This window comes from Caretta caretta, chromosome 16 (genome assembly GCF_965140235.1).
Source record: "Caretta caretta isolate rCarCar2 chromosome 16, rCarCar1.hap1, whole genome shotgun sequence".
NCBI classification, from domain to species: Eukaryota; Metazoa; Chordata; order Testudines; family Cheloniidae; genus Caretta; species Caretta caretta.
Genome location: NC_134221.1, coordinates 6,142,092 through 6,169,054, shown reverse-complemented (window position 1 = coordinate 6,169,054; position 26,963 = coordinate 6,142,092). Strand labels below are relative to the sequence as shown.

The window sequence follows — 26,963 nt, the reverse complement described above, 5'->3', positions numbered from 1 at the left end:
GGCCCTCTGACCATCAGCTCCTTTGAAGGTGTCTCAAGTTGGGCCCCTAGAATCAATAGTCATTCTTGAAAATCTTGGCCTCCTCCTCTAGGCTATTGGCCTAGCATCTTCTGTGATCCAAACTCTGCTAACCACTGGCATACGAAAGGGCTGTAACTGACATTGATTCCCCTGTAACTTTTTCTGCTGTCAGAACCTACTGCAGCCCTTCAGCATAGTGGCTCCAGGGTGAACTGCTTATTTCCTGGCCAGTTCCTCCAACCCACTCTATAATTAGAGGACAAAACTGTTCCATTGTCCCCTTACAAAGCAGCTAAACAGCTAAAATGCCTGAGGGAAAGAAGATCTAGAGGACCTTGAAAACTGGAGAAATAGAAATGGGATGAAATTTAATAGTGCAAAGTTGTGCACTGAGGGAATAAAAGAATTTTTGCTATCAGCTGGGGACATATCTGTTGGAAGTAACAGAGGAGGAGAAAGATCTGGGTGTATTGGTTGATCACAGGATGACTATTAGCTGCCTGTGGGATGTAGCCATGAAAAAGGTTAATGCAATCCCAGGATGCATCAGGCAAGGTATTTCCAGTAGAGATAGGGAAGTGTTATTGCCATTATACAAGGCACTGGTGAGACCTCATGTGGAATACTGTGTGCAGTTCTGGTCTCCTATGTTTAAGAAGGATGAATTCAAACCGGAACAGGTACAGAGGATGATCAGAAGAATGGAAAACCTTCCTTACAAAAGGAGACTCAAGGAGCTTGGTTTCTTTAGCCTAACCAAATGAAGATTGAGAGGAGATATAATTGCTCTCTATAAATACATCAGAGAGAAATCCAAGGGAGGGAAAGGAGTTATTTAAATTAAGGGCCAGTGTAGACACAGAACATATAAACTGGCCATCAACAAGTTCAGGCTTGAAATTAGACAAAGGTTTCTAACCATCAGAGAAGTAAAGTTCTGGAACAACCTCCCAAGGGGAGCAGTGGGGCAAAAAACCTAACTGGGTTCAAGACTGAGCTAAATAAGTTGATGGAGGAGAAGGTCTGATGAGATTGCCTACAATGGCATGTGGTCCACCTGTGACTGCTAGTAGCAAATATGTCCAACTGCTGGAGATGGGGCACTAGATGGGAAGGGCTCTGAGTTATTCACAGAATTCTTTCCCAGGTGTCTGGCTGGGGGTCTTGCCAACATGCTCAGGGTCAACTGATCACCATATTTTGGGTTGGGAAGGAACTTTCACCCAGATGAGATTGGCAGAGACCCTGGGGGTTTTCGCCTTCCTCTGCAGTGAGGGCACGGGTCACTTGTTGGTTTAAACTAGAGTAAATGGTGGCATCTGTATAACTTGAGATCTTTAAGTCCCCTAATGTCTGGCTGAGTTACTGTTTATTGCTGAAGCGGGTGAGTGAGGTTCTGTGGCCTGCGATGTGCAGGAGGTCAGACTAGATGATCACGATGGTCCCTTCTGGCCTTAAAGTCTGAGTGGAGAGTCTTTCCTCTTTCTTTCTTTCTTTTTTTTTTTTTTTTTTTTTTTTTTTGAAGCTTCCAGGATAATCTTTGTGAAACTGAGACCTCCAAACTAACTTCTAATTGCTTGTCATTTAAAACATCTATCTGGAAACTGACCAAAGTGTGTGTGTGTCCCTTATCCAGGTTGGCTGTGACCAGATCCTTGCACACCAGGACTATATTAAAGGACTGGCAGCTCTTATCGGTGAGTTAGTTTTATCAGCTTTGTCATATTTGAAACTCTCCCTCAGAAGCACTTGCGAAAGCGGAGTTATCCCATATTGTTTTAGGGGCTATGGAACACTTTGCACTGCAGTGGCCCAGGAACCTTAACACTTCACAGACAATGAATTAACCTTTCACCTCCCACATGACGTAACTATTAGCTTGGATCTTGCCCATTTTTTCAAAAGTGACTTAGGATATGTCTACACCGCCAGGGAAGGCGTGACCCTAGCACAGGGCTAGCTTTAACCTAGCTAGCAAGGGGAACAGTAGTAGGGAAGATGTGGTGACATGGGCTAGCAACCACAGTACAAGCCTGCTGGGGACCCCAAATACATACTTGGGTTGCTAGCCTGGGCTGCCACATCTTCATTACTGTTGTTACCCATGTTAGTTAGATAATAGCTAGAATGGGCATGCCTACATATGCTGCAATCAGATCTTGTAGACATACCCCTGTGCTCTTTGGAGCCTCAGCCCCATGGACTTTCAGTGAGACTTAGGCTCCTGTGTCATTTAGGCCCTTTGGAAAATTTTACCTATACTCCAGCTCAACCAAAAGTTACAGGCTCGATTCAGCAGTCCCTGCTGGAGGTTGTCTAGCCTGTGTCTGCAGGAGGTCAGACTAGATCAGTGATTCTCAACCTATTTACCATTGTGGGCCACACATGCAGCTCTGTGTTATGTGAGCCACATCCACACAAGATATATACTACCCACATGGCCTTAAGGACGTCACATGGGCCACAGCTGTGTGCTGATTGGGCCTCAAGTGGCCTGCGGGCCATGGGTTGAGAACCACTGGTCTAGATTATCCTAAAGGTCCCTTCTGGCCTTAAAAATCTATGCATCTCTGTGTTTTATATTGGGCTTCTCACTGCGGGGGTGAGAGAGAAGGGTATCTAACATACCTGCCTAAGGGGACTTGTAAGGAGATCTTTGACATTTTAAAACCTTTGAGTGCAATTTGCAGAGTAAAACACTTCTAAAGAAGTGCTCTATTTTTAAAAAAATAACTGAACTTCCTCTTCATTCATTTCAAATAAGGTTTGCATATGTTAGATTTAGAAGGGAAAATATTCTTTATTTTTAAAAAGAGAAGTATCCAACCCAACCCATTGCGGCTAGGACATGCCTCCACTTCCTCTTTCATTTTTCCCGCACTGCCACCTCAGCAGTGCACACCAGCAACATGCTAACGTGCTGCTCCTAAATCACAAGCTGCAGCGTTTGGCTAGGAATTGAGGAGAGTGGTTAAAATGCTACGGGCATTTGCCACGTGCTGTCAGAGCAGCTCCTTCACGGATCCAGTTCCTGCTCCCTTTAAAAAGCCGAGTGGGGCTCTTGTTTGTTGGTGATGAACAAGCTGAGAGTGGATCTCTTCCTGCTGTTGCCACCTGGTGAGCACTTCACTCCTCTCTCCTGCTGGTCAGCTGCCATCTCACAGGACAGTTTAATCATGCAGGAGGCGTGGTCTACCAAAGCATTAGGCAGGGAGCCAGCTTTCTTCCATAGCCTCCCGTCAGGATCATAGATGAACACGCCATCTTCTTTACTCATGCGTCGCAGAGATCCACCTCCTGTGATATAGAGTCTGGAGTGGAGCGCAGCGATACTGAACTGGCAGCAGTCAAAGGGGGATAGCGTTAGTGTGGTCCACTGGTCAGTCATTGGACAGTAATTTTCTGTCTCGTTCACTTGAATCCATTCCTCTGCCTGCAAAGATCAACACTGATTTGCCACATGACAGTTTGGGTGGATGGTACTGTAACACTGGACTCTTTCAGTCTAACGATCCCCCACCCAATGAGTGATGCCAGGGTCTTAAGACATGGTTAAAGGCAAATTGTGTTCTTAAACTATTTGCCCACCAGGGGGCTCAGGATGCCTCCTTCTGAGTTGAAATGTGGCAGTCAAATTAAAAATTAGGAGAGTACTCATTGTTTTTGCTGATACAGACTAACACAGCTACCACGCTGAAACTAGTCAAATTAAAGGTTTCATTGTAGCAGTCATATTAGTCTGTATTCGCAAAAAGAAAAGGAGGACTAGTGGCACCTTAGAGACTAACCAATTTACTTGAGCATAAGCTTTCGTGAGCTACAGCTCACTTCATCGGATGCATTCAGTGGAAAAAAAAAAAACTGAATGCATCCGATGAAGTGAGCTGTAGCTCACGAAAGCTTATGCTCAAATAAATTGGTTAGTCTAAGGTGCCACTAGTCCTCCTTTTCTTTTAGTCAAATTGAAGGTATCCTAAGAAACCCAACTGGAACACCGAAGTGGTATCAGAAAATGGCTCTGAAGACGGGTTGTTCCTTTCTGGAAAATGGAGAAGGAATGCAGAGAAAAGCAAGTGCACCTAGGAGCTGAAACAGCCCAAGTTCTGGTCTGTCCCCTTTCGATTAAAGGCACCGGGGGGAGCCCCGAACAGTGGATTGTGTTGTGTTGTGTCATGAACAGCAGCCAAGATGAAGCTTGGGGGAGAGGAGGTGTCATCCACAGCTCCATCTACATCAGTGCACCCTCTACATTGAAGGCTCCAAGGGCTGGTGTTTTTGCACCCACCGATTTAACCCACCTGAATACCTGTCTGAATCTGCAGATTAGGGCACCATGCTGAGATATGCAGGTGGCCAAAACTGCAGGCACAAAACCAGAGGGATCCAGTTAAAGGCAGGCCTGAAAACCTGCCCCACCCCTGAGTCATCCTTGATGTCAGTAATAACATAAACCATGTGTATCCTTATGCATTGAGCCTCTGCCTATGGAGCAAGAGGCTGGAGGCAGAGGGCTTGGGGACACCGCAGGAGCTGTGGTTGCAGTATGGTGCAGGGCCCGGAGCAGGGTTGCTTGTTACACTTTGAATTCTATTCCCTCCTGGAGGAGTCTCCACCACAGCATTTAAAGGGTATGGAGACACTCAGAGAATCCTTTGGAAAGGCAGGCTGCCACAGGACAGCCTATTCTAAAAGAAAAACCCTCACCTATGTTAACCCCCTGCAATGAATAAAACTGAAAAAGCTTTTAGAAACCTGATTTACTTGATAGTTCTCTCTCTTATGGCCCTCATTACCATAGTATCTGAGTACAGCACAATCGTTCGTGTATTTATCCTCACAACATCCCTGGGAGGCAGGGCAGTGCTATTCTCCCCATTGTACAGATGGGGAACTGAGGCACAGAGAGACTTAGGCCTGATCTACACCTAAATATTAGATTGAGCTAGCTTCATCGCTCAGGGCTGTAAAAACTTTGCACCCTGTGTGATGCAGTTAGGCCAGTCTGACTTCTACTGTTAACATGGCTAAGTGACAGAAGAATTCTTCCGTCGACATAGGTACTGCCTCTCAGAGATGGATTACGTACAGCGATGGCCAAACCCCTTCCTTCGATGTAGGAAGCATCTACACCACGGCAGCCCCCTAGCTGTGCTGCTCTCGCTGCTTTAGCGTAAACAAGGGCTAAGTCACTTGCCCAAGGCAGTCTGACAGAGCAGGGACTTGAATGCAGGCCTCCCAAGCTCTAAGCTAGCTCCCTACTCCCTGGACCATCCTCCTCTCTGTTCTGCTTGCTTTCTGCATTTCTCTTGGCATGTGTGAGGAGAATCAGCTCATCAGTTTCACTCCTGCATTAGGATGTAACTGCAGAGGAATGATTTGGCTTTTAAAACATTTCCATCGATGCTGTAAATATTCTTGATATTGGTAGTAACTAGGATCTGATTATCACAGGGCTGCAACTCATGAAAACAATTTTATAGACCTAGGCATTTCTACAGGCTTGTAGAAATTGTGCTGTACTCAGATACTATGGTAATGAGAATGGGCCTGATTCACCACTGCATTAGTACCGGCAAGACTGAAATCCATTGAAATTAATGACATTTACAGTCATCAAACTGGAATAATACAGTGCTGTAGAGAAGGACCTGTAGGTAGAAAGCCTGCATCTGGGGCCCAATATGGCTGTTTATAAGAACAAATCCCAACTTACAGCACTTAAAGTCCTGCCTCCAATACAGAAGATCCGGTCTCTGATGGCAGCCATTCCATGGTCGCACCGGGCAAAGGTCATGGCACGGTTAGTGATCCAGCGCCGCAGGCGAGGGAGGTAGCTGTATGTGTCCCTCAAGGTCTTGCCAGCAGAAAAGCCCCCTGGAGGAAAGAAGTGTGGCTAGAATCCCTCTGCCCTGCTAAAGCGGTTTTCATCAGAGGCTCATGGCACTCTGCAAACAGGCGTTAGGGGGCCTTGCCAGCCATCTCTGCCTGTCATGGTGAAAGGAGAGCGTTCCAGCTCCATATGCAGCCTTTCCAAGGTGCTGTACCCTGAAGACCCAGCTGTCTCTCCTACTCACCAGGAAGGGCAGGACGTTGTTACAAGTGGTGTGTGCCAGATGAGCATCCAGAAGTCTGGAGGTTTTAAAATCAAACCTCTTGGATATGAAAAGTGTCTCCTGCAAACAGGTTTTCCCCCCCACAAGATTTTATGGTGGCACGTGAGGTAATTTCCAACCCAACCAGGAAGCAGGAACAGCCTCTCTTGGGGGATCTGCTTCCACCAGGCACCAGGATGTGCAAAGATGCACAAAAGTGACTATTTAAAAAGAAATCTGTGCAAACTTTTCAGTTTTCAAGTTTTCCCTGATTCTTGAATCTGAGCCAGTTCCTGTTCTCTAACCATTCCCTGGCTCTAAGACACCCATCACGTGGTTCTCTCAGGGCTGCAGGAGTCCAGCTTCCTCTCTTTGAGGCAGGAGGCTACCATTTGACAGGGCACACCCCTTCATGCTCGCTGAACTGAAGAATGCAGACCATGTCAGAGTCTTTGAGACAAAGAAAAGGGAGGACAGGAGGTCAAATGTGGCTGACACAACACTTACCTCCGGGTTTTCCAGGTTGTGTGTAAACACGCTCCACCCCCACGCTGTCTGCTTGGGTACAGCACGTTTTAAGCTCTCATACTAGCATTGCATGTGTAATTGTTCACTATGATTGGACAGAGCTGTGGATAAGACCTCCTGGGCTAGTACTATGAATGGGATCATGTGATGGAGCTGCCTATGATAGCAGGGGACTAGATTCAGTGACCCAGGAGTTCCCTTCCAGTCCTGTGTTCCTATCTAACTTCAATGAGACATTACTATGGTATGTCAGCACTTCAATGTTTTTAATGCATTCGTTCTCATGACATCCTGGGAGGTAGGGGAGCATCTTTATCCTCATTGTACAGATGGGAAACCGACACAGAGGCTAAATGACTTGCCCAAGGCCATGCAGGAAGTCTGTGGTGGAGCAAAGAATTGAATCCCAGTCTCCCAAGCCCAACGCTAGTGCCCGAACCACTGGGCCATCCTTCCAACCTATGTCAGATGGTCACTCTGGCTGATGCAAGAATGTCGCACTGGATCCAGGGTTTGTTAAGATGTCATTTCAGACTGGCTTTTATGCTTATTTGGACACTAAAATAGAACTGATCTCAGAGTCTTACGCTTCAGTGTCCTTTTCCTAAAATACCACAGTATAACGACATATTAAATGCAACATTCAGGTTGCACAGTTAAAATCAAACCAAAGAGGTCTGACTCGATCCTAATGATCATTTCTAGCCTTAAAATCTATGGAAGTCAAAAACCAAAGGTTCCTACTTCAATGACAAATCATCTTCTAGCACACAAGCAATAACATAAGTGTCATTGTATTGATGATGTGCTTTCTTTTGACATGAGACAGGACTAGCGATGACTGTACATTATACTACATGTCCAAGTGAACGATTGCTGAAGGAACCCCTTACTTTGTGTATTTCCAAATGTGTTTAATACATTGCATTAGGTAGTTGTGTCATAGGCGGGGCTGGTAGCACTGCCTATTATTGTGGGTGCCCAACACTTCCCGTTTATAAGACTCTGTTTTCAGTTCCTTATAACTTTGCCAAACTTTAAGTGGTTAAACTGAAATTTTCCATGATCGGTGTCTGCTTCAGGCTGAACCTTGTTTGGAAAATTCCAACCAGAACAGTGTCGCTGTTTCCAAGATTGAGGCTAAGGGAAAATACATTGTTTTGCTATGTTAAAAAAATTCTGGCAGCTTTTTCTTTGACAAATTCTAGTGTCCCCATGCTTTGGGGCAGGGGATGAATGGGGCAAGAGCTCCTGTGGAAGAAATACTTTGTGATCATGTAATTAATGAAAGTGCTTACGCACAAAGGGACTGAATTAGGGTTGCCCAGGAAACCTTAATTTTGGCATTTTCTAACTTTTGAGTGTTTGACTTTGCAACCTTGGTAACGTTCTTTTACCAAGTGCATGGAGCATGCGATATGCAATTAGTAAATTATATTGCAGTAGTGCCAATGGTCCCTATAAGGCTTGGGGCCTCGTGCTAGGCGCTGTACAGAAACATCAGCTAGCCCTTGCCCTGCAGAGCTTACATGTCAATTACTTTTTGTGCCTCACTCCCTAGGATGAGCATTCCAGAACAGTGCAGGGGATTTAGTCCCACATCTTCCATTAAAATGCATGTCACATATGTGGCTAAACATGCGGCAGTTCTTTGGAAATCTCTCCCTAGCTTGCTTTCTTAAAGGAAAGCAGCTAGAATTTGGCCAAGACACCATGATCAAAATTCCTGTTCTGACAAAACGTGCAATGGGATGTTTGACTGCAGCCGGCCAAGATCTTATTGTAAGTCTTCTCTGCAAGACGATGCCCTCTGATGTAATGGCGGGCATTCGTTCGGGAGGAGGAGCACCACTTACTGATTCACCAACAGTACCCCCTACACCACTACGGATTTCCCTGGTCAATCGCCCATCCAAGCACTGTCCTGATCCAGTCTTACCTGACCTCTAAGGCTACCGGTAAAAGCAAAGTAGCTACATGAGTTAGAAGAGTAGTGTTACCTGAAATGTAGAGGATTCCCTTGTGGGTGGTACCTGCGTGATCAGCCACTGGCACTGGAAAGGGAGCAGCGTGCTCCCACTTGTTCTCTGCAGGCTGGTATGTTTCCATGGTGTTGGTGAGCTTCCCCAGCAGTGTCCCACCACCCACAGCCAGGATGCGATCGGACAGCACATCCGTGTGGAAGCGTGTTCGCCTCTCCAGCATGCTGGAGACCTGGAGCCACGACTTGTCGCGGGGATCAAAGCGGAACACCTAGGATCACAGTAGAGGGAATAGTGGTCACTGAGCAAGGCAGTGGGAGATCCTCCAACAGGCATGGCTTTAAGAACTGTTATGCCCTGCAGTCACGGGGTGTGTCTGCAACTGTGTAGATGTACCTGATCTAGCTTTAATCGGCCTAGCCTGGGTACCAGAGCAGTGAAGCTGCAGCTTCATGGGCTTTAGAGTGGGTTGTACAAGACTGCCTAGAGCCCTGGCTAATTACGGGGGGAGCTGCCCCATGCCTAAGCCTGTGTTGCCACAGCTTCATGGCTCCCACACTCAAGCTGGCTAGATTAGAAGGAGCACAGAACGTCTACATGTGCTGCAGTCACACCCCGAGGTTCCAGGGTAGCCCCCTGTCAGCTGCGAGGGCTAATACATTCCAGCCTGAATGGTTCCTTTAAATGGCACTTCGTGTGCCCCATATCTAAACACACCTGCATGGCTTTGTCTGCGCATAGGGATGAAATGCTATAAAGCTTTGCTAAGATCTGTGCAATGCCCCCTCCACAAAGTTACATCTCAGGCCACAGCGAAAGCCACGTGTGTTTCTTGAGCCATTCATTTAAACAGGGCAAGTGATAGGAACCTGGTACAAGGCTCTGTGCTGTAGCATGACAGAGATGAGCTGTCTAGGGAATCCCACCTGACCCCTGGGGAAACTACCACAGCGAGGGCTGTCAGAATAAGGCTTCCAGCTGGAAACCCGTGTTATCCGCCTTACTGGACAGAATTTGGCTTGATCTTGGGTAAAGTTATACAGCAGCCAGGCTGGCATGTTAATTCGCATCTAGCTGTTAGCAGAGAGTGGCTTCAGCAGAGAGTTATCATCACCCTCTGTCCTCTTGCTACCAACTGACCAGCGCTGCGTCCCAGCCTGGTCTGAGGCTTCCCATCTCCTGGGGAGAGGTGACCCTTTTGGGTGGTGTTGAAGGGACTAGACCAGAAGAGATCCCGGCACGCTGGCTCAGTGCTGGTAGCACTCTGCTGCTTCCTGCAGCCTCCCTAACCCCTTCCTGTTAACTCTGCTTGGGGGACAGAGTTTGCTAGAAACCCGGGGGGGGGGGGGGGGGCAACCAGTTTGGGCTCTAAGCACAAAGTGACAGTTAGCAAGTGGGGCGCTCACCTGGGCTAACATTCTCTAGCTAACCCCCCCAAACAATGGTGTCTTACTCCCTAGGCAGGGGGAAGACATTGGAGCTGGGGCACGTGGTGGGGGGAGGGGTATTTGCCCTACATGGGCAAGAGAAACAGTTTTTTTTTGTTTTTAAAGGAGAGTCAAACTAACTCTTGCCATTGCTAGTGCAATTCTTGTGGCGGGGGGAGGGTCTGAATACGATCCCGTTTCAGTGGCACTGGGTTAGGCAGCCGAGGTCAAAGGCCATGAGGATTGATGGATGTGGGCCGGTGTTCTACTACTTCAGGTATTTGAGGTTGGCCTGGTTTGGGGCTGGCGTACAAGGGTTTCTAATGCGATCCACGGAAGTGGAATATGCTAAACAGAGAGGGAGAGTTTGACTGGGCTAACTTGTCTCCTAAAGGACATGGTGGGAGCCCTGTCGCCAGAGGGATTTTAAAACTGGGCAGAGCACTAGGAAATAGCGTGTAGGAGCAGTCCTGCCCTGGCCAGCCTGGAGGAGATGACTCCGTTCCGATCTCAAACACTACTCCTCTTGTACCTCTCCAGGAGAGTGATGAGTGATTCAACACGGTCATTACTCTACAGCCATCCTGAGCAGTGCTGTGAACTGGAGGGAGACATTCTCGTGCCAGGCAGCTCTTTTTAAATGAAAATCTCTCTACAGGGCCATTTGTCTCTGCCGTGTTCAAAGCCAGCGCTTTCCAATGAACATTAGACAGCTAAATAAAGGGTCTGATTTTTTTTTCCAGTTACGCAGAACACCTGAAACACCCGCTGACTTCAGGGGGAGTTGTGAAAGCTCAGCGCCTCTGAACATTGACTTTAGGTACCTAGTGGGGAAATTAGCCTTACCTCACCTGAGCCTTTGTATGTACAGAACTCCAGTCCCAGTATTCCCTTTGACTACTTGATTCCCTCTAACCTAAAGCTCCTTAAGCACCGTACCTCGTTTGAAGGCTGTTTCCCTGCAGGATCAAATCTGGATTGACCGCCGATGACAAAGAGGAAGTTATTGATCACAGCTACACAGTGGTTGTAGACAGGTGTAGCGAGTTCACCTATCTTTCTCCATGCACTGCAGCTCTCATCCACAACCCACATGTCTCTGCAGATTCTGTTGTCTGTGGTTCTGCCACCAAGAACGAGCAGCATAGAGGAGCTGGAGCGGATGCTTGTGTGTTGGGTCTGCAGGGCTGGCTGAGCATACAGCTGGGAGTGGTAGCTTAGAGCCTCCTGGAGGTACCTATGGCACTCCGAGTCTGTCCTCATAATGGGGGTTTCCTGCACATATCTCTGCAGATCCTGTAGAGGAATGAGAGGAAACCGGATTCGCTTTAAAATATCTGCCGCTCCTTTCAGCCTCACGCTGTCATGCAGCAGCCAGCTTATGGCCGCGTTGAACAGCTCCAGCTCAGTGCACCCAGCCATGTCTGTCTTGTCTAAGATTTCACACAGGGTCTCTCTGTCCAGCTGCTTCATGCACTGAGGATCAGTCAGTATCTGTTTGTAGTGCTGCCCTACGTAGTTCATGGCTTTCTGTCTCAACTCTTCTGGCCCAAGCCTCCGAGCGATGTTGAGTGTGTCCAGGCAGTTCTTGTGATTCAGGCCGTCCTCCAGAAACTGAAAGCACAGCTTGATCACTTCCCGGACGAGCAAGGTTTCTGCCGCCTTGAACGTCTCTTCGACGTTCTGTAGGGAGAGGTCCAGTTTGTTGGAGTAAATGAAGTTGAGAACATTCCTCAGTCCCCCAGCGCTGATGGCTTTCAGCTGCACATTCGCATCGGGGCTCCCGGCACGTGTCGCGTTTCCAACAAACAGGATCTTGCAATAATTGCTCGCTGAAGCCAAAATGATCTTGTGCGCTGGAAAGCAAACCCCACCTGCCTCCAGCGTTACATCACACAGCGCGTTCTGTGAGCGGAGGCTGCATGCTCTGGCCAGGAGTTTAGCCAGGTACGTGTCCGATGTGAGAGAGAGGCTCTGAGTGCTGAGCGACATCCCTCTGAAAGCTGCCTTGTGAGCAGGAGGGGCGAGGAATTCTCTGCAGGTGTCTATAGGGAGTGACTCCTGCCCCCCATGTAGGGGTTTTCAGTGGAGCCTTCAGTCCTACTTCTGGGGGAGCTGTGTCTGTCGGACTCTCCAGAATCCAGTCGGCAGAGGAGACCAAGCCACGGCTAGCAGTACTATTGCTGGTATTGGTCTGTAGCGTGTTCCTTTTGGGCTACTCTCTGAGCCGGTCATTTGAGTGGCAGGCAGCAAACAGTCCTTCCTTCTCTTCTCTATCTGCTAATTATTCATCCACACAAAGGCGCCCAGTCTCCTCCAGCTCCCATGCTACGCCTGATTGGCTTGTATTGGCCAGGTACTTGTTTTTCATCTGGGCAAGTCTGGGCACGTCACCCTCCCTTTTTCCATCCATGATCAAACAAAATTCTTTCTTTGCAGGGCTGGCATTGGCCAGTTTGCTTAAGTTGCTGTCTTGAAGCTGCAGTACATTCACCCTGGGGGGTGGACAGCCACTAGCCTTGTGCAGTTTGAGAATTCGGTTCAGGATAGTTTGTGTGAGACTCTACTACAGCTGAAGTGCGTTAGTCTGAGACTCACGCAGGGCAGAGACCAGATTTGGAATGAGATGGGAGAGCCAACGAGGCAAAAAGACCCAGGGGGCCTGTTCCAGATGCTGGGTGTTGCAGAGTGGAAGGCTCTCTCACAGCCAGCAAAGAGATGGTGATGGTTTTGCTGATCTAACGACTAGGCAGATGGAGAGCTGTGATCTTTACTACAGCCTAGCTCAGAATGGCACACAGCCTTCTAGATCTATTACCCTGTCCACACCCCCTGATCTCCTTATGTCTTCTCTGGCTGGTCTCCCAGCTTGAGTTCTTTGGGGTTGCTCTGGGTAGCGCAGCCATTGAGCTGTTGACAGCCCCGCTTAACTCTGTCTTTCTGCTTGGCAGGAGTGTTCTACAACTCGACTAAGATGGTGCCGTGTTATGACATATACGAACAGTTCAGAAAATGTTCTGACCCGACTGGCTGTGGCCTCGGCCCAGATGCCGAGGCGTGGGACTATCAGGTACGCGGCTCAGAGGAATCAGTGGACTTTAATACAGATCCTCCCCCTTTCCATCTTGACGGTTCCCGTTTCCATCACAGGCTTGTACCGAGATCAACTTAACCTGCAGCAGCAACAACGTGACCGACTTTTTCCCCGAACTCCCGTTCACCGAGGCCATGAGACAGCAGTACTGCTTCAACAAATGGCTCGTGCACCCGCAAAGGGACTGGTTGCAAACAATGTTTTGGGGCAGCGGTAAGCTGCATGTTGCTGTTTATTCCTTTGCATCATTTGTGTATTTCCCCACCATGGTCCCTGCATTCTGGTCTGGATACCTTGATAACATTAAGGGGAAGGGCTTGCTCAATTATAATGAATATACACACAGATTACAGGTGGCAAGTGATTCGTACAGTTGCAGCTGTTCTTATTTATTTAAGGACTGCAGTCAAATCAACTAGCCTCTCCTCCCGTTTCCCTAACGCTCCCCCACTGCAACTCCCCTCTAGGACCAACTGTGCCCTACCCTCTCTCCTGCCCCAACCCCAACATTTTGCTGTCTTTTCCCAGCTCCTCCCTTGACTCTGCCTCCTCCCTCCCTGTTGATTCTTGCACCAAAAAAGCAGACTAGCACCAGTAAAGCATGGAGGCAGGTCATGCTTGGGGTGGAGCTGGAGCTGGACAGGAATGGCTTCTTTCTGGAAGAGTGAGCAGCAATCTCCTCCTGGCACAGCTTCCTTTCCACCTCCCGCTCTGAGCATCTGCTCGTCATGCACATGTTGTTAGAGGGGAGGTGGTGGCAAAGTCCAGGAGAAGCCTGGCTTTCTGTAATCAGCCCACACTGTACTTCACTTAAACAAGTGGAAAACCAAAGTGACTGCCAAGAATTTTTTAAATTTTCCACTGTCATTTGCACACTCTGAAGCAGCTAAACAGGAGCGTAAAGAGGCCCCTCAGATATGATCTGTGTGAATTTCAGACCTGAAAGCTGCAAGCAACATCATATTTTCAAATGGAGACTTGGATCCATGGGCAGGCGGTGGCGTAAGTATCTGCATCGCTATGGGCTGAGCACAGGTGTGAGATAGATACCCCAGTTGTTAGCCTGGCTGACCTCACCCTTTCTGTCTAGTGTTAACAGACCACCTTAGGCTGCTCCATGGAAATGCTGAATGGCTACAGAGCAGGCAGCAGTTGCTCATGTCCCTCCTGTTAAAGGGGTATTTTTGCTCTGCTAAACTATTTGGCAGCCCCAGAACACTTGTGGCAAATGGTAAGTTCGTCTATCAGGGAGGCTGCTTCTTTCTGCCAAAGAGGGGATTTGATTTTTTGGCTTTGCTGCAGCAAAGACCACTTCATTTTAGACATAACCGCTCTTTGCACTAGCTTCTGCTGGTTCAGAATTTGGGGAAATACCCACAGCTAGTTCTACTTCTTTTGCACCCCTCCCTCCAGCTCCGGCTGCTGTTGGAAACCAACTTCTTCCCAGTTCTGAGCTACAGCTGCCCTAACACCCTAACTTCGAGCTGCTGAAGATCAGATTTGTGCAAACTAAAAATGAATTCATTCTCCCCAACAACCTGATGCAGCCAGGGTAACACCTGAAAGGCTCACGGTTCTGGAAAGATCGGTTTTATTGGGGAAATAAGCCTGGCCACAAACGTTAACACTTTTTACCTGTAATGGGGGAAATGTCAATTTCAGTTGAGAAAACACATTTGACTTATTGGGAGTGGGAGGAAGACAAGGGCTTATGATGATCCTGACACACCTATACCTGTCCTGCTACTGACCAGGTCAGCGTCCTGTTGCCCTTCCTGGCTCTGTCTTTAATTTTTAAAGCCCATATTCAAACACACTTGTCTGGTATAAGGAGTTTGACTTGCACATTTTATTGTTCCAGATAAATAGTAACCTCAGTTCCTCACTAATTGCGATAACCATTAAGGGAGGCGCTCATCATCTGGATCTCCGGTATGTAGCCGGTAACCATAAGCCTTTGGTTACTGCCTCCCCCTTGGCCTGGGTGATCCCAGCAATGAAAAACAATAGTAACCTCAGCAGGAGACAGTCCACCAAACACTGCTGAAACACTGCTTTGGAAGAAGAGCCTTCTCCTTACCCAACTCTGCGCTCTTCACTCTGCCTTTCCTTGAGCATGGAAATGGTATTTGGTTGGTTCGTAGCCGCTTTCTCACCATGTTCACTTGGTCTCATCGCTGAGGAAGGGCCCTCTTGAGCAGGGCTCGTGCCAAGTTGTTCTCAGTGCAAGCTCCTTTACAGAAAAGTGCTTTCTTTCTCCCCCAGTAGGGCCAGCACTCTACCCCGACAACCTGGATGCAGTTCACACAGCAACATCCCACCACTCGAGCTTTTCTTCCTTAATCAGAAGCTTGAGCACTGAGCAGAGGACAGTAGTGTGTATTCTGTCCTGAACTACCCAAACTCAGGGAGGGCCCATTACTCCCTTTCCTGTAGGCATAGTGACCACCTCCCCACCATTATTTTGGTTTGTACTGTAACTTATTTCTCAGGGTTACACGCTACTAGAATGGTTTAAAGGTGCATAGTAGAATGGTAAGTAGGTGGTCTGTCTGCAGCCTTGTTCCCTGTGGCTGGAGCTATTCTACACACAAGAGGGGAAGCCCTCCTATGACAAATGTTTTATGTAAGGAAACTAGATCCTTTGCACCTCCACTAGCTAGACTCGTTATAAATGAAATCCCACTGTGATGCTTGAGAATGGCTGCTCTGGCCTCTGAGTAACTGTAGGCTCATGTTGGGATATGGACAACTAACTATTGTATATGCTTGGCATTCCCCGCAGAGGATATAATCCAGCTGATCCTCCATCTGTCACAGATGCACGCAACCTAGAAGCAAGGATTATCTATAACTGGGTGAAGTCTGCTAGGATTGAGAGAGCCTGGGAGAAGATGTCTGCGGGTCTATCACCGTGAAGATATCCATCCAGCCACGAGCAGGAATGTTGTGCTGCTGGGGTGTGTACCAGAAAGCACAAGGGTGGGAGCCATCGGAACTAAGTGTGCGCGGACCATTTGATGAAAATGTCAGTTCAAGTGGCTGTATGGAGGTGATAAAAATTCACCGGTCTAAATTGTGAGTCAGTCAAGTCTGTCAAAAGAAAACGAGTCGGCCAAATCCATTGACTAAAGGCAATAGCACTTTCCACCGGTCACATGCTTACCTGCACTGTACTAAAGATGTGATTGTAATGGGAGGAGGAGAGAATAAAAGCTTGCCTGTGTTAGACCATTCCTCAGGAACTGGGTCATGCTTCATGTACATGCTTTCCAGAATGGTAGAGGAAAGAATGGGGCCCTGCTAGGAGAATGAGGGATGATTATTCACAGCCCACAGCAATCTCCAGTGTTACACAGAACTATAGGATACGTGTAGCTTATGTTCAGCTAGGAACAGTCTGTCTTCAAAGAAATGCTTAAAAGGAGAAAGTTCTCTTGGGTGATTTGTGAAGAAGTCGAGTGAGGTTACTAGCTGTCATGATCAGTGAGTTGTAGGATTCAGCTGAAGAGAACAGTTTCTCCAGAAAGATTAGTTACTTTTAAAAAAAAATCTCTGGGTCAGTCAGCTGTGGAGTAGAGACTAAAGTTTGGAGAGCAAGTGCCTTGGCTAAGGTAATCCTCATGTGAACAGCTATTGTACAGGAAACAGCATTCCTAGTGAATAAGTCGTCACATTTCCAATGATGACACCTACATTTATTTTAAAATAAATTACAAGTTTATTAAAGTATGTGATAGAATTCCAGGGGCTGGCTTTTGAATATAATCAAAGTGGATACAAAAAGGATATTTTTCTCTCACCCTGAGAGGTGAAATAAATTCATCTTTGCACATTAACAAGTAGACTCTTACCTACTGCAAATACTGTGTACCAATAAATACTAGCAAGACTGAAAAAATATTACATCTTAGTAATTAATTATATGCCTTAAAGTGAAATGTATCACCTTACAATGATTACACAGGGGCAGGTGGGGGGCGCGGGGGGATTTGGAAAGCCTCCAACAAGAGATCATCCCAGGCTCCTGTTACTTAGGTGGGCAAAGTACAGCACTTGTTCAGCTTCTTACCATTGCTCAAGCCAATGCTATGTTGGTTAAATTTACACTGGTGAATCTCTGCTTCCATCATGCCCCAACTGGTTCAGATAGATACTAGGGCCAGTCCTTGATACTTTTTCACATGATTCAAAGCAGACCCTCCAGGCACTGGGAGTAAGTTTCCCACATAGAGCAAGGAGTAGTACGTAGATTCACACAGGTTAAAGCTGAAGCATTCAGCAGTTAGCAGGGTTCATAGTGCCCCATGAGAGGCGTGCTGAATGTCTCTATAGAGATGAGAGGAGAGACTGGAAAGGAGTAAAGTAAACTCTCCCCCAATGGAATCCCCACCTCTAGCTCCCAAGATAAACCAAGGCCAGGTGGATGTTTCTCTTGGCAACCTTTTATCCTTGCTCTGCTATAGGAGTTGCTTCTTGATTACATTGCCCTGCTAGCATTCCCAGCTCCTGGAAAGCAGGAACCACACTGAGACCAGGGCCGTGCTTAGGCTCTGTCTTTGCCACATGATGCATTAACAAAGCAGCTAGGCCAGGAGTGAGTCACCTAGAAAGTACTCTCCGAGCTAGAATCTTTGAACAAGTGGTGGCCAGTGGTCTGCTCTCTGCCCTTTGGGTGACTTCCAACTTTCCACTTCAAGAGGAGGCAAGCGTTCTTTAACCCTCTTGCACCTTTTGAAAGATTCTAAAATATGAAACTTAACAAGGAAAGTAGTTCTGCAGATTCGATTTGTTCCTCTTTAGGGGCTAAAGGGGGCTGAAAGTGGCTAAAAAAGGAAAGTCGGTGAAGTATAGAAGAAATCAAATAGTAATGGCTTTTAGATGATATAGTGTGGGGATAAATTAGATATATAGCGAGACTTACAGCCATAATTCACTTTTCATCTTGTCAGAAGTAACTCCATCAAATGGAGGAGCCAGGGGGAGTGTCATGCTTCAAAATCTGCTGCAGATTTCTGTGGCAGACAAATCTGACCTCAGTTCAGTACAGATTTCCTTGATGGATTTTAAACCTTGGGTAAGAGGAAAGGGTATACAGTGAAAACCTAGTTATCGAGTACATCCTACAAAGAGGCAACTGGGAGAGTCACAGCTATTGCAAGGACATACACCATTACCTGGAAAAAGTTTCAGAGTAACTGGCTTAGAGAAACGGAAAGAACTAGGAATGTTTTCACAAGACACGAATTGCCCAGCTGGATTAAGACCTACAGCAGTGGCTTTGTTACCAAAAGGCTCACCATTCCACTGTATCATCACATACAACCATATGGAGGGTAGGGGCAAGTTCCAGAAACAGTAAGAAATGCTGCCTCTGGTTACAGAATATAATAGCTTAACTCAGGGCTTGAAAAATCCACACACAAGTCAAAAACTTTCCCTGGGCAGCATGAAAGTTTGCATCATCTCTTCCAATAGTATTTAAGATTTCATTTAAAAAACTGAAGTTTTTAGTCTTTCGCATTGTGCCAATAACCTTCCAACAGTGAATAAGTGCAGTATTTCTTTGAGGCTGCAGCTACACAGATGCAGTGTTTCTACTGCAGCTATGAGACTGCCAAGCAGCAACGTGAAAACAACTAGACTTATCAGTTTCATTGCTGCTGTTCAGAATCCTGAGAGCAGCAAGGAAACTTATCTTCCTTTCACTTTCAGGCTGCTGCTTGAAAAAGCTCCCAGCAGCAGAAGTACTGTAGTTTCCCAGGTGAAGAACCAAAAAAAAAAAAAAAAGGCTAGGAAAGCCTCCAGCAGCAGCAACTTGCCTTCTCCTCAACCCCTCACGACAGATGCACTAGGAGAATGGAAGGCAAAGCTTCTTTCCCTCCCAGCAGTTGGAGAGGATGAGTGGAGCTTCAGATTTAATCAGACTCTTAACAGGACAATATAAAATATGGAGGAGGCCCAACAGATTCCAGGCACAGCACCTTGGTAGAAATCCCCATACTTAAGGGGTGGCAGTGGGGTTGGGCTTCTCAAAAGGGGGTTTCACTTTTGCCCCATATCTATCTTTCAGATCTACTTTGCGTTACTAGAAATATTCTTCCAAGCCCTGGTTTAAACTCTGGTACCTAAATGAGACCCCACTACTAGCCTCACCTGTAAGTATACAGTACTTCATGGCTGTGGCCATAAACAACAAACCAAGCAGTGTTTATTCCGCAGTGGAGGCAGTCACAAGTAGAATGAATAGTCTGAGTGGGTGCACTTTGTTTTGTTTTGTTAGAATTAGCCAAGGCACTCAAGCTCTTGGAAAGTAACCAAGGCAGCTCGCGGCAAAAGAGTTTTTAACATCACTGGATTAAATTATGGCCTTTCCACAACAATCCATTATTTGAGTATGGGAAGTGATTCAATAAATGGAGATGCCAAGTAGATGGATTATATTCACTGCAATTAAGGCTTTGGTTCAAAGGACCATACAGTACCCGAATGGAAACTTTACAACCAAGAATGAGCACTGGTCCTAGCATGCCTGGAAAGTAAGAGGATGTGCTGTGCCATCAAGGTGGAGTATTGCGCCTTTAAACTTCACAGACCAATCAGAGGCAAGAAAGTATCTTTGAGGGGGCACAAAAGCAGGTCATGACATAAGCAATTAAAGCTTTCTCTTCAGCAGTCAGAAAGGGAGCAATCAGATCGCCAGTTGTCAGACTATTTAGGGCCTACATGTTTCAGGCATAATAAATGATAGTTGCAAACTGACATTAGGTTTCTGTTCTACCCTGAGCAGAATGTTGACCAATATTAAACAAAACATTAACAAAAAGGTAAGATTTGACAAAAACTACCAGTTAGGGTAAGTTAGTTTCCTAAGACAGCATGAAGCCAGAGAAGAAATAAGTCAGACCAATAGCTTTGGAATAGAAATTTAGGATTGGGGGGAAGGGGATTATGTTTACTCCTCCCTCCACTTTATTCATTCAGAGTGAAATTCATCCCATATCCTTTTACTTGTATACTGAGCTCATGCGATATGGAAGGAATCGCAACACCACCACAACACACACGGAACCCTACAATGCCATTTTTGCAGAGTCAAATGCTTCTAAGAGTGCAACTGCACTTTATAACCTCAACACAGGGCTTAAGTGATACATGGAACCTTGCATATGTTCTCTGCACTAGGGTGTATATTCACCTCCTGAAAATTAACTCTTAACCCCCCCTTAAATATAACCAAGATACTCTGGAATTCTTATGAACCATGTAAAAATCGAGCAACAAAACAACTGTTCAGGCTTTAGGGTATGGCTTCTAAATTCCAATGTGCACTTAAGGGGGAGACCTTGGGAATTGCAAGATTACTAAAATTCTTGAATTTGTGGACCACGTCATTCTGCATAAACCTGTCATATCAGCAAATCCCCAACTCCCAGCATCAACAAACTTAAAAAAATGGTACCTATATATATATATATATTATATATATTACACACATATATAGAAATATAATTTGCAGTAATTGTTTCTTCACTTCCATGTGCCATCATCAGTACAAGGAATGATAAGTACTGCCTATAGATTTAAAAAGTGGTCCAAATAGTAATGTCCTACTCCAGCAAGACCAGGTCTGGCAAGACAAGTTATAAAGACACTGGTTACTTTACAAAACAGAAAGTTACATTTACTGTTAAATCCATAAGTATAAGTGAAAGTGAATTGCTATGGGTCAGCTTTATATTACCACGATTTCTCAGCCCCAAATTTAGAGTGGATTGTGCCTATACATGTACCTGTAACCTCCCTTCTCATTAATGAGACCTGTGGGAATGGAAACTATGACAGGAAAAGAGACCCTAAAATATAAGTGAACTAGCACTTTTCTCCCACAACTTATTAGTGTCCACAGGACTGCATAAGTTAGCTACAGAACCAAAAGGAAAAGTGTTTTACTTTCAAAATTCATTTCCAGAAATAAAAATGCAAGACCCCTAGACTCACAGAAGATACTTTTATCCATAAACACTAGGTCTATTTTCTCCTCAAAGCACACAAACAGCTCTCTACAGCAAGTCTACTGGCAGTATTAGCGAGGGGGAAGAATACCCTTTCAGTAGGACCACATTCTGAATCCATGCATTTAATTCTATAGGTGAACGTAACACTTTCAAACAAGGTACTTCAAAGAAGAAAAAAAGAATTAAAAATCCCTCCTTCTTAATCCATAGTAAGACAAATAGTAGGAATTACTCTGTACAACAATAAGCCTCACTGATCCAACATAACATTTTTAAAATCCAAGATCTGAGAAAGGTGAGTTTGAATTACACCTAATGTGCTCACCAGCTTTTCTATAGCTCAACCTCGCAAAGCAGCTTTCAGTCAGAATACCTGAGTCTAACTGATGCAAATATATATATATAAATGCATGTATGTATATTGTTTGCTTTTCACATTGTCTCCTGCATTCCTGCAGATAAGTTAAAAAAAATTGCAATACATCTACAAAATTGTATACCACTTTGAGCTAAATCAGCAGCAAGTTCTGTACTCAATTTGCCACCATTCATTCATTTTAGCCACAGCTCTAAGACATCGTTCAAAGTGCTCAATAAAATTCAGATACTGTACTACAGATGTTTTTGTAATACAACTTCTTTCTTCAAACACAATGTTGCACAGCTCATGGATTTGGAATGAGATCAAAGTGTTATCAATATTACTGACATCTCCATTTTTACAGGGACAATGGTACAGTTCTCCGTCTACCCCACATACCATATGGAGATATTACAGGCTCATACCATGGAATGAGCTGGAGTCAAGCTTTTCAGTACATCCTTCTCTCCAGAGACAATCCTGTGCTATAAGACAACTTACCGCTGTCCTGAAATCTAACCAAAATCTACGGAGAATGGCATGAGTGAGTCACTGGTTGCTCAGAGACCTATTAACCTCAGGGTCCACACTGCAATTGCTTTCCCAACCTTGATGTCTGCATCAAATCCAGGCAAAGCAGTACAGTGTGCAAAAGTTGTCCATCCCCGAGCTAAAGCACAGAGTTAGATTTAACACTGACAGATTTCTCTAAATCAGAGATGCTTTTCCAACTTTTTAAAAAAACAAGAAAGGGTAAATAGAACAATTCTCTGCTATCCCAGTTCAAACCCTGCACAGTAAAGTGACTCAAAGTAACATCCCACTGCCGAAGGAGCCTACAGTACTTCTATGCTGGTGCCCAGATAGGAAGGGGATGAGCTTCTGTGTTAAATACATATTTGTCAAGGTTGATTAGGTCTACGTCATCCGAAAACAGCAGAAACATATACTTGAGTGTTTCTCCAAGAAAGAAGCTTTCCATCTTATCTCTTGGCTCTGGGTTACTGGGGTTCTGGACGTTGTTAATGGAAGTATAACCACCTGAAGGAACCTGTGAAAAGGTAAGTAACAATTTTATATATTTCTATAAGCGAAAAAACTTGTGTTACCTACAAATTCTCAATTTTGATTAAAAAAAAAGAAAATAAGCATTAGAAAAGCAGGCAGAGCTTTCAAAGTAATATTTTGCAACTTACATAAAGAATTTCAATTCTGAAGCATTCCAAAACACTTTGCAAACTGATACACAAACTACATACAGTAAAATGAAGCCACATCACTGTGAAATGTTGCATGTTTAACAGCAGAAAGAAATGCTACAAGACAAGTAAAGAGGACAATGTCCAGTCAAAACTGCAGAAGAAATTTGAGGCAATTACTGTAATTACCAGGTTGAAATTGGTCAGGACAACAGGTTTAAATACCCATACTCTTGAGAAATGGTCATGAAAGATCCCATGACCCTAAGCAGCCTGGACATAATTTTATAGCTCATCCAAGAGATACTTCTAGAAACACAGTGCTCCTCTCAGGTTATGCTGGAGCATTGGCTCAATACAAACACAAAGGGAAGAGTGCCCCCTACTGAGACATTAACATTACTTCCTGCAGCACTCTCTTTTCTCCTTTGAAAGCTTCCACCCAACTGTTGTACCATCCCAGCCAGATCTTGCTTAAGCGTTTGGGAGATCTGACACAATCACAGCAGAAACTGGATGGTTTCAAGGAAGGATCAGTAAAACTTTGCTGGACTAAAATTCATCTATCAAATTATCTTTGTTAAAAGGTAAATTACATGGGAGTAACATCCCATCTATGACACATTCTTCATCAACATCACAACTCTGTTATTCAATCTAATCATTTAACACAGTGGTTTTAAACACTTTAAACACTTCAGTCCACAGCTGAAGCCCCGAACCCCAACACCTCGCCGTGGGGCTGAAGCCCCAAGCCCAGGGGCAGAATGGGGGAGCACAAGAGGCTCTGCCCCCCCGCAAACAAACTGTAGTTCCTTACCCAGAGTGGGGCAGTCCCAGGGACAGCTCCACCCCTTACCCACTTCTTCTCCTTCAACTTCCATGAAGCCCTGCCCCGTGGCCAGGTCAGAGGCTGGAGCCAAGCAGAGTGGGGCAGTTACTGCTCTGGCTGGTGCCATAGAGAGGACAGCCACAGCATTCCCCCATCTCCTACTGCTGGTGCGCAGGTTTGCAGTTGCTCCTCAGCTTCCAGCCCCCTTTGAGGCTGGGAGCCACCTCAGCAGGGGGACCCAGCTCTAGGGCCAGCAGAGCCCTCAGGGAGCAGCAACCATGGATGGGGGGCCTTCCCCGCACACAGCCCCTAGCTACCTGCACCCTGAGCTACCCCCCTGCCTGCACACAACCCCTAGCTACTCCTCTCCCCGCATTCTGAGCTACCCCCCCGTCTGCACACAGCCCCTTGCGACTCCCTTCCCTGCATTCTGAGCTACCCCCCGTCTGCACACAGCCTCTTGCTACTCCTCTCCCTGCACCCTGAGCAGTTTTCAAACTTTTAGAGCTGAGCCCCCTACCCCTCTTTGAGTTGTAATTTGTGATTGAGCCCCATGCGCTCCCCCCCCCCCCCCCCGGCTGCAACCCAGACAGGCTGGGTGGCCTGCTGAGGTGAGTAAGGGGGTGGATGGAGCACTCCATCCTTGGGCCCTTCTGTGTGGAGCTGGCCTGAGCCCCACTGCCCCCCCCCAAAAACAATGGAAGTTAAAATATGCCTATGCCTGGCGGCCAGAGCCCCACTTTCCCCACATCCCACTGGGCCCTGGAGTTTTACAGCATGTTGGGTGGGGGAGGTCTCAGAAAGAAAAAGGTTGAGAACCCTTGGTTTAACGGACAATGGCTATATACCCACAGGTATCCATTCATGTATCTTGGCAATTAAAGCAAATGATGCTTTGGAGTCAGTGAGTTACCATGAAGGTACTCTGTATTGGTATTTTGCACTAGAAAATCCTAGCCCCTTAGAAACTATATCTGAAATTGCTGAAGGTAATGCTGAGACCCACTTGAAAACAAACAAAACAAAACTTGTTTGGATATAGGTCAGCATTTTTGTCCTGCTGACAATTCTATCCCAGAAATTTAGAAGGTCTTCGTTCCTCATAATTTTCTTAATACATAGCTTTTATCAATAGGATGAAAAGTCTTTTTCCTTAATGTGCTAAGTACTAAATGCAAAAGCCTAAGTACATAGGCTTCAAGGCACAGTACATATTGTAATACTCTGTCAAGCTCTTAATGCTTTGTTTTACCTATTAGATATTTTTATGATCCTTGGAAGATAAGCAATTTCAGCTTTACTTTGAAGGTCCCTATACACAGAACAGTTTGCCTAGATACACTCTTGAGATCATTACTGCTCAGCATATTGGCCTTACCCGTGTATATTTATTGAAGTTCTGCAAGATCTCCCAGCCCCAGTCTTGGTATTTCTTATCCCCCGTGAATCTGTACAGGTAGAACAGGCTTTCCACAGTTTCAGGTCGCAGCAGGTTGTGCCTATCTGCAGGCTGCAAAAAAGTAAAGATCACAATTGAGTCAGGGAGCAGGATACATTAGCAGAGAGCAATTTGAGTGTACCCTGTAGCTTCTTTGGTAACTCTTACAAAATGGGAGAACAACTGGGTAGGTAGTAATATTGCTGAAAAGGATCCAGGAGTTATAATGGATCACATATTGAATATCAGTCAGCATTGTAATGCAGTTACAAAAAAGGAGTGTCTTATATAAGAGACAGGAGGTAACTGTCCCACTCTACTCAGCATTGGTGAGGCCTCAGCTAGAGTATTGTGTCCAGTTCTCAGCACCACACTTTAGGAAAGAATGGGTAAACTGAAGGGGGGGGGGGGAGAGAGTCCAGAGTAGAGCAACAAAAACAATAAAAGGTTTAAAAAATGTGACCTCTGAGGAAAGGTTAAAAAAACTGGGCATGTTTAGTCTTGAGAAAAGATGACTGAGGCAGAACGTAATGGCTGTCTTCAAATACATTAAGGGCTGTCATAAAGAGACCTGTGATCAACTGCTCTCCATGTCCACTCAAGGTAGGATAAGAAATAATGGGCTTAATCTGCAGCAAGGGATATTTAGGCTAGATATTAGGAGAAACTTTTTAACTATAAGGGTAGTTAAGCTCTGGAATAGGTTTCCAAGGGAGGCTATGGAATCCCCATCATGGGATTATATGCAAGTCAGCTTGTGAATGTTAAGAGATCATTCAAAAATTTCAAGCCTAGGGAGTGTTTGAGTGAGGAGAGACAGAGAGGAAGTTTACCCATCAAAACAAAGAACATTCTTCCCCAAGTGTAGACATTCTATAGGGAATTTCATAGAAACAACGTGATATGTGCACAGAGCTATCCAAAGCAAGAGATACACAGATGTCAATTTTTAGTGATACGTGTAAAGTTATTTACCTTGATCTCCACATCCTTGCGGTCCTTTTGTGCATGGAGATTGAAGTGTACAATCTCTGGGCTCAGGCCTGTCTCTACCTGAGCATACATCTGGTAACAAGTTTCTATGAGGGCTTTGGCCAGCTCCATGTGATCAGCAGTCAGACCATTATGAGCTCCAAGAGCCAGCGTCCCAGGCAAGAAGCAAACTAGATGATCCTGCAAGACAAAGCACCATCTAGTGTGAGAAGTATTAAAACAAACAAGACTTTGACTTACCCTATAGCAGCGCAATAAGGATATAGAGTGCTTAAAGACCACAATTATTTGTTAAGCAGAAATGTAACATGACACGAGGCTGGTGCCATTACTAAAGGAGACTCACTGTCAACTCAAAGTCACAAGATTTTGTAGCTACTATTGATTCTTGTTTCAGAGTAACAGCCGTGTTAGTCTGTATTTGCAAAAAGAAAAGGAGTACTTGTGGCACCTTAGAGACTAACCAATTTATTTGAGCATGAGCTTTCGTGAGCTACAGCTCACTTCATCAGATGCATACCGTGGAAACTGCAGCAGACTTTATATATACACAGAGAATATGAAACAATACCTCCTCCCACCCCACTGTCCTGCTGGTAATAGCTTATCTAAAGTGATCATCAGGTGGGCCATTTCCAGCACAAATCCAGGTTTTCTCACCCTCCACCCCCCCCACACAAATTCACTCTCCTGCTGGTGATAGCCCATCCAAAGTGACAACTCTTTACACAATGTGCATGATAATGAAGTTGGGCTATTTCCTACACAAATCCAGGTTTTCTCACATGCCCCCCCACCCCCATACACACACAAACTCACTCTCCTGCTGGTAATAGCTCATCCAAACTGACCACTCTCCAAATTTAAATCCAAGTTAAACCAGAACATCTGGGGGGGGGGGGGGGGGAGGAAAAAACAAGAGGAAACAGGCTACCTTGCATAATGACTTAGCCACTCCCAGTCTCTATTTAAGCCTAA

General features: G+C 45.7%; 3 protein-coding genes across 7 annotated transcripts in view; 1 reads left to right on the top strand and 2 right to left on the bottom strand.

The window, feature by feature from the left end:
- The window catches only part of DPP7 (dipeptidyl peptidase 7), a 30,897-nt gene extending 14,517 nt beyond the window's left edge, over window positions 1-16,380 (top strand). For 2 of the 5 annotated variants that reach the window (XM_075120374.1, XM_048822315.2), the window contains 6 exons: window positions 1,658-1,718; window positions 13,002-13,120; window positions 13,201-13,357; window positions 14,082-14,146; window positions 15,006-15,076; window positions 15,930-16,380. In XM_075120374.1, the coding sequence (XP_074976475.1) occupies window positions 1,658-1,718; window positions 13,002-13,120; window positions 13,201-13,357; window positions 14,082-14,146; window positions 15,006-15,076; window positions 15,930-16,062 (606 nt within the window). In that variant the 3' untranslated portion in view covers window positions 16,063-16,380. Of the gene's footprint in view, window positions 1-1,657; window positions 1,719-13,001; window positions 13,121-13,200; window positions 13,358-14,081; window positions 15,077-15,929 lie in introns of those variants that run through there. The other 3 variants (XR_007352950.2, XR_012665228.1, XM_048822316.2) reach the window with 3 other exon arrangements.
- LOC125623275 (kelch-like protein 13) lies at window positions 2,802-12,847 on the bottom strand. Its single transcript, XM_048822314.2, has 4 exons — window positions 10,990-12,847; window positions 8,642-8,894; window positions 5,735-5,895; window positions 2,802-3,454 (listed from the first exon to the last, which is right to left on the bottom strand). Exons 1-4 carry the CDS (start codon window positions 12,040-12,042, stop codon window positions 3,062-3,064), a joined length of 1,860 nt encoding a protein of 619 aa, XP_048678271.2. The 5' UTR covers window positions 12,043-12,847; the 3' UTR covers window positions 2,802-3,061.
- Window positions 16,381-16,841: 461 nt separating the features above from the next.
- The window catches only part of MAN1B1 (mannosidase alpha class 1B member 1), a 34,228-nt gene continuing 24,106 nt past the window's right edge, over window positions 16,842-26,963 (bottom strand). Inside the window, exons 11-13 of the mRNA XM_048822313.2 lie at window positions 25,968-26,165; window positions 24,933-25,064; window positions 16,842-22,574 (exon numbers count right to left, since the gene is read on the bottom strand). Coding sequence (XP_048678270.1) covers window positions 22,371-22,574; window positions 24,933-25,064; window positions 25,968-26,165 — 534 coding nt within the window. The 3' untranslated portion in view covers window positions 16,842-22,370. The remainder of the gene's footprint in view (window positions 22,575-24,932; window positions 25,065-25,967; window positions 26,166-26,963) is intronic.